The sequence below is a fragment of the Curcuma longa genome, unplaced genomic scaffold (genome assembly GCF_044706935.1).
Source record: "Curcuma longa cultivar G26 ecotype Majalengka, Jawa Barat unplaced genomic scaffold, ITB_CL_G26_1.1 contig_16334, whole genome shotgun sequence".
NCBI lineage: Eukaryota > Viridiplantae > Streptophyta > Magnoliopsida > Zingiberales > Zingiberaceae > Curcuma > Curcuma longa.
The window spans coordinates 1-6,833 of NW_027430326.1; the positions used below are offsets into that span (position 1 = coordinate 1).

Here is a 6,833-nt window from a genome sequence, read left to right on the forward strand (position 1 = left end):
AGCCGCAATCACCATGACGGGCCCCACAGCGATGAGTGCCCCCACGACGATTCCCCCGACCACCTGCCCCTGGCCGCTGGCCAGGTACACGGTGAGGCCAGTGGATCCGGGCGGCGCTGGTCCGGGCAGGAACGTGCCGGCAAGCGACAGGATCTCGAAGCGTCCCTGCAGAGCGACAACGGCGGCTCCGTTGGCTGCCGGCTGTCTGAGGGTGACGTTAGCGACGGCGCCGGCGCCGCTTAGGACGTTGATGCCGCACTGGCGACGGCGGGCGAAGTGGGCGATGCACTCCGAGACGTCGGCGCCAGAGGCGACCTCCATGACGTGGCTACGGAGCGCGTTGGGGCTGTCTCGGGTGATGAAGATGGGCGGCTTGGGCTTATTCTTGGAACCCGGAGGGCGCCCGCGGGGGCGGCGGGGGCCAGCCTCCACCGCGCCTTCCTTGGGATCGCCCTCGGCCTCATCTGATTCCTTGGAGGTGAGCATCTCGTCGTCGTCTACGCCATCGCCGTCGTCCAGCTTCCTGCAGGGATGCCCGGCGGCGGCCGAGGACGCGACCGCCAGTTGCCCCATCCTTGGAAGGCTCAGTTGACCCGTCCACCATGGATTAGCCAGCTTGTATCTCCTCTAATTCACCTCAATGAATCCTTTTCCTCTTGGATTTCTTCCTTCCATCCTTCTTAATTACAAACTAATGGAGGATGCTATGATTCACAACTTCATATGAGGCACTGTGATAGAATGAATGAATGAAAAAAAAAAAATGTTGACAATTAGGAAGGAGAGTGTTTTGTCTTAGTTGACACCAATATATGGAAGAATAATAAGGCAAGTGGGAATTAAAAATTATGAGCCGCACTAGGCAGTCACTAATCATGTCGAGAAAGAGAGGTAAACCAGTTTCTTAATGTAAATGCTGATATATGTTGTGAAAAGTAGTCGGCATTGTGCACTGTAGTGGGCTTGTTGGCTTGAGGTGTGGGAGATGAGATCACAGTGATTTAAGTAAAGGAGAGGTGAAATAGTTGATACAGAATCTTTTGCTGGGTCAAGGTAGATTAGGGTTTATTATTAAATTAGGAGGAGGCTCTAGGGCTGGGTTCCCGAGGGGAGGGAACGTGTCGAAGTAATAATCCATGTATATCAATAATCAAGCACTGCTTGAGGCTTTTCAGACTTTGTGCTTCTTTCTCTAACTTCCACATCCCTTTTCTTCCCAAACTTTAGAAACTGAGTTTAGTTATCTTTAATAAAGAGGTCATTTTCTTTAAAAGAAATTGTGAAGAATATATTTTCTTCTGAATGCTGATTTGAAGAAAAAAAAGTTGGTATATTATTGTATAGAACTAGAGTGAAGATGTCTTTCTATCTATGATACTTAGTGACAAATATTATAATTAAAATTATAAGTTTAAATGAAAATTATAAACTAAATAAAGATTCAAGTAACTGAAGACAGCCTAATTTGAAATGTTAAGATTCTTGTGCGTCTAAATGCGAGGGAGAGCGAATAGGTACAACATATAAATTTAAATTTTTTCTTTTGCTCTTACAAATGCAATAACAATATGTTAATTGTTCAAATATTAAAATTAATGCAGTCGAAAGATAAACAATGAAAACAATGCTAAAATAGATATTATTATATGAATCAAAACTCTCTTAGACTCTTACTCCATGGAGTATGACTCGTTAAGTGAGTCATTCCTCGAATCTACTAATAAAAAAATCTCCCCTTCTCAAAAATAGAGAAACCTCGTAAAATATAACACTACAAGAAAATTATCATATACCCACGGTAAGCTTTAGCTACGTATATATAAACTGTAGGTAAAGGTAACATATAGCCACAGATATATGACACCGTCACTATAAGTTATAGGGACATATATCAATACTGTGGCTATTGGATATCTATACCTACACTTATATTTTACTGTCACTATAAGTTTTTTTTACTGTGGGTATAAGTAGTATATACCTATATTTATAATTTACTGTCACTATAAGTTTCATTTGTTATTATAAATAATTTTTAATGACATTTATCAAAATAAATTATTTTAAATATTAAAGTAGCATATTAAATTATTTATGATGATAAATTGTATTAATGAAAAATTAAATTATAATATAAAAATAGTAAGTGCAACCTATTTTAATTATTGGTATATTTAAATTTTATTTTGATATTTATATCAAATCCCTTTTGTATCTTTTATTTTTATCAATTTATTTTGATATTAGAAATATGATTTGTCATATTTTTTTTAATGATATTTAATTTAAAATATCATTATAAATAATGTTTAACTATATGTATTAATATCAAAATCTCATATGTTAATGAGGATAAATCTCATATGTTAATTCTATCCTCATTTCTTCCACGTCATTATTCTATTCATCCTGTTTATTGTTTTGTATAGAGTAGACACATTTGTATATAGCGGCATATGTATTAAAAAAGATTATATTTTAATTAAAATATTATATTAAACTATTTATAATGATAAATTTTATACTATTATTTCGTATACCCTATCTCATCGCCTAACCTATTTATTGTGCCGATTTCTAAAACCTTCTACCGCCACAGTCGCGATTCTTTAATCCCTCACGATTCGCCGCTGACCTTCGTCGTTCGCCGTTAGCCGCTCGTGTTCGCCATTAGCCGCTCCCTTTCGTGGGTTGCTTGCGCATCTCGACGCCTACCCATCCGCTCTAATCTCTCGAGATTTTCTGCTCTACTTGCCTTCGTCGTTCGCCGCTCGTCGTTCGTCGTTCGCCGTACGCCGCTCCCCTTTGCCGTTCACTGCTCTTGTTCTATCTGGTTTGTTCAATAATTACTCAATGGCTTCAAGTTTCTGGTATTGTTATGGACGTTTCTGAAATTGTTTAACATGGTATAACCTTCATGATTGTAGATATAATTGACTATTCTATTACCAAATTATTGTAATTGCTTGATTCTTCACTCTGAAATTTGTACAGAGGAGGTGGTCCAGAGAATTTGATTAGAACTATAGGATCGATTTGCATCTGCAGAATTGGATTTGCAACCAACTCACTTGTCGATCTGCACATGTGCACAACACTATCACGGTACCATTGTGCCAACATCTACTGAAGCGTCTTCTTATTGGTTGATCATTTCCAATATCTCTTCTTTAATTTATGGGGACTGGTTTTGCCAACTCAATGTAATGCCTAATTAGCTCTGTTCTTGGACTTCCTAAAAAAAATTGCCAATCAGATATATACTAATGTTAATCTTCACGAGAATAAAAAATAAAGATGTTGACACAAGATGCATGTTTTCAAAGTGTAGCTTTAAGGTTTAATTAACTCTAGGAGGTACCCATCCTTAACATAGAGCCTATTAGCTAATAAATTCTAGCGAACTAACCATTAATTACTTAAATCTGAAAGGTTAATTATAGTACTTATCTTCTCACTGCAAATATGCTACGAAAGTGACGGCTATTGCAGTGGGAGATGTTTATTTATCTTTTGAGAGGAATAAATCACTACAACAAAAATGACTTTCCGCAGTGCGTCATCCGCAGCGCACATCATAGGCGCGCCGTTAATAGTTGCTTTAACGGCGCGCCCAATAAAATGCGCTGCGGATAATATTATATTTTTATCAATCGCAGCGTGCAACAATAATACGCTGTTAAAAATACTTTTAACAGCGCACATTGTGCGCCGTTAAAATTATTTTTGACAGCGTATATTGTACGCCGTTAAAATTAATTTTATTTTCTTTTTAAAAATATACTGTACGCGATATTATAACCCCTGAGTAATCCTCCGCGCTGCCCTAATCACCGTAATCTTCCTCCCCGCATCCGCGCTGCCCTCTTCCACCGCTGTGTGCCACGATCCGACGCCAACGCCGCCTCGCCTTCGCGCACGACGCCCTCCTCCTCTGACGCCTCTGTCCGACTCCCGACGCCATCCCCTGGAGAAGACCAGCAGCGCCGCCTCCTTCCCTTGACGGAGTCCGACGCCTGCTCGTGTGGAGAAGACCTCAGCCACCGACCTTCTCTGCTCTCCTCGCCAAAGGGCAACCCTAGCCGCCGCTACCTAATTCTTCTTCCTCCTCTGTTCCGGTGGCCGCTCGAACGATAGCCCTGGCGCCACCAAACCGAAGCTTGATTCTAGGGTTCTAATTGGAGGTGAGCTTCTGAATTCTAGGGTTCTACAATGCCAAATTAAATATTCATTTCTAATTCTACAATGCCAATTCTCTATGTCTGTGAAGCTAGGGAAGCAATTGGACAGTATAAGTCAAGTGGCTATTGTCATCCAGTATTTGTCCGAAGAGGTTCTTGGGCTTGCTTATGAGGTTTGTAAAGTTACATTCCAATATTGTTTCATCTTTAATGTCAAGATGCAAGGTTCAGAATTCTCTTCCAATTGCATTTATACTGGACCTAGAATGTTTAATTGATCACATCTGCATAGACTATTAATTTGAAGCTTGATCTGAACGAGTTTGAAGGACCTGAGAACAAACACTGGATTATTAAAGTAAGTTTGGGTTTCATATTTCAGACTGATCGGAGCTACTCTTTTACACAAGAAAGTGAAAGGGCATATTAAAACAAAACTTGATTACTAAAGAAGTTCGAAAATTTAGACTGATCTGATCTAGTCAGATTTATAGAAAAAAGTGAAACAAGCTTATTGATTCACTGAACAAACAATTTCACTTGTCTCTACTTGTTTTTCTTTGGAAATAATCACTACATCATTGTATTCTTTTGTATTGGCTAGATGTGGTCTCGTCCATCATCTAAAACAATTCACAGTTGAGTTTTTTTTTAGCTTAAGTTTTTTTCATTAAATTGGTAATTATGAATCTAATCTCAACCTTAATTTTGTTTATCTTGCGACGGATGAGATTAAGATTACTGCTTTACTTTCTTCATTGTTTTTTTCCCCTCTATTGAAACTTTCAATTTTAGGATTGGTCACCTAATGGAAGTTGAGAAATTACCAATGTACTTGGCACAATGGGTGATGTTGACATTGGCTTCATTGATAATCCAAAGGCCCAGAAATATATCAAGTCCCTGCCATATACTCCTGGTATCCCTCTTGCCAATCTCTACCCTAATGCTAATCTTTTAACCATTGATTTACTCCAGAAGATGCTCGTCTTTGATCCGTCTAGGAGGATTAGCGTTGATGAGGCTTTGCAACACCCATACATGTCACCTCTTTATGACCCTAATGCCAATCTTCCAGCTGATGTTCCTGTTGATCTCGATGTAGATGAGAACCTCAGAGAAGATATTATCAAAGAGATGATCTGGAATGAGATGTTATACTATCATCCAGAAATTTCTGCAAACTCATATTAATGAGTGCTTCTCTCAGAGTGAATTTGAGGTTCATTTACGACTCATAAAAGTCAAGCATTATTTTGTTCCAGTTGCTTTCTTATTCTGAGAATTATCCCCAAGTCTCAGCTGTAGATATATGTGTGGTTTGGTGAACATAAAGTGTCGATGCTTGCATGACTGAACTTTATGTTGCACTGTACATTACTTGTTATCTATGGTATGGTTACCCTTTGTGATGGTTCCAAATCCAACACAGTAGGTGCCTTGCATAAGATGTGTGAAGAGATTCAATCAATGTTTTTGAACCAGAACATGGGTTGAATCAACCAACCTCTCTCAATTTTTTCAATTGAGATGTAATTTTGAAAATCTGAAATTGCATAATCAAGCCTTTTATTCTATGTGGCCATGATACAGACATGATTACTTTCTTAGTATAGGTTAATATTTAAATTAGAGTAGTAAAAATTGTTTAGTTGGATCTGTCTTGATACAGACTACCTAATCACCTTTTTGAACTGTTTTAAATGATGATTAGTATACTCAATTGCTATTATGTAATTCAAATTTCATGCTTATATTTATGCAGATCACTAGAGCAAAAAACATATGCGAGTGTTTAATTGCATTAGGAGCAACAGACTTGAAGTTTGATGAAGCTTTTGGTTCATTTCTTCTTGGGCAGGTATTTTATTCTGGGTTAAACCTGTCATTTCTCATTTATATGTTTATTTATGTGTTACTTTGTTTTCAGCATAGGAAGATGGAGGCTATTGAAAAGTTTAACCAACTTTTAGCTATTAGAAGTTCTACCACGTACAATTCACTATCGAGTACAAGCTTAATGGACAAGAACAAGGACACGGGTTGTCTCGATCAAGAACTGTCGAGGAAGGTGGATTTATGGATTTCGACAAGTTAATTACTTCTCCAGATATGATGCCCAAGTGATATCTTATGTAAATGACTCTTTCTTGCTTGTTGCTACTGGTAAAAGATGTGGACTAATACTTTTGTATACAACACTATTTTGATGTACCCTAAAGAAAAGGAATAAGATTTAAGAACAAATTATTTTCATGGGTGAAAAAAATGTGAATGTTATATATAATTGTTGGATTATAAATGTGTAATTTTATATGGTATTTGTGTGTGGTATTTATGTTATTAATTATTTGAGTTTTGAGTTTATAATTGTGATTTGAATGATTTAATTATTTTATTTCATCCACAGCGCACATTGCGCGCTGCGATTGATCACATCCGCAGCATGCATTGCGCGCTGCAGAAGCTCTCATCCGCGGCGCGCATTGTTCGCTGCGGAAGCTCACATCCGCGGCGCGCATTGCGCACTGCGGAAGCGATCATCTGCGGCGTGCATTGCGCGCTGCGGATGCCTAATGACTTTTAACAGCTTGCAACTGTGCAGCGTGCGATGCGCGCTGCGGATAGCATATTTGCGCGCTGCGGAAAGTC

The 6,833-nt window shown here is 38.8% G+C and overlaps 1 protein-coding gene across 1 annotated transcript; it reads right to left on the reverse strand.

Moving 5' to 3' along the window:
- Positions 1–6: 6 nt before the first annotated feature.
- LOC141816380 (AT-hook motif nuclear-localized protein 20-like) lies at positions 7–573 on the reverse strand (the record flags this gene model as incomplete). Its single annotated transcript, XM_074704169.1, has 1 exon — positions 7–573. A coding segment is annotated over exon 1 (567 nt), but the record flags the coding sequence as incomplete, so codon positions are not given.
- Between the last annotated feature and the right edge of the window lie 6,260 nt (positions 574–6,833).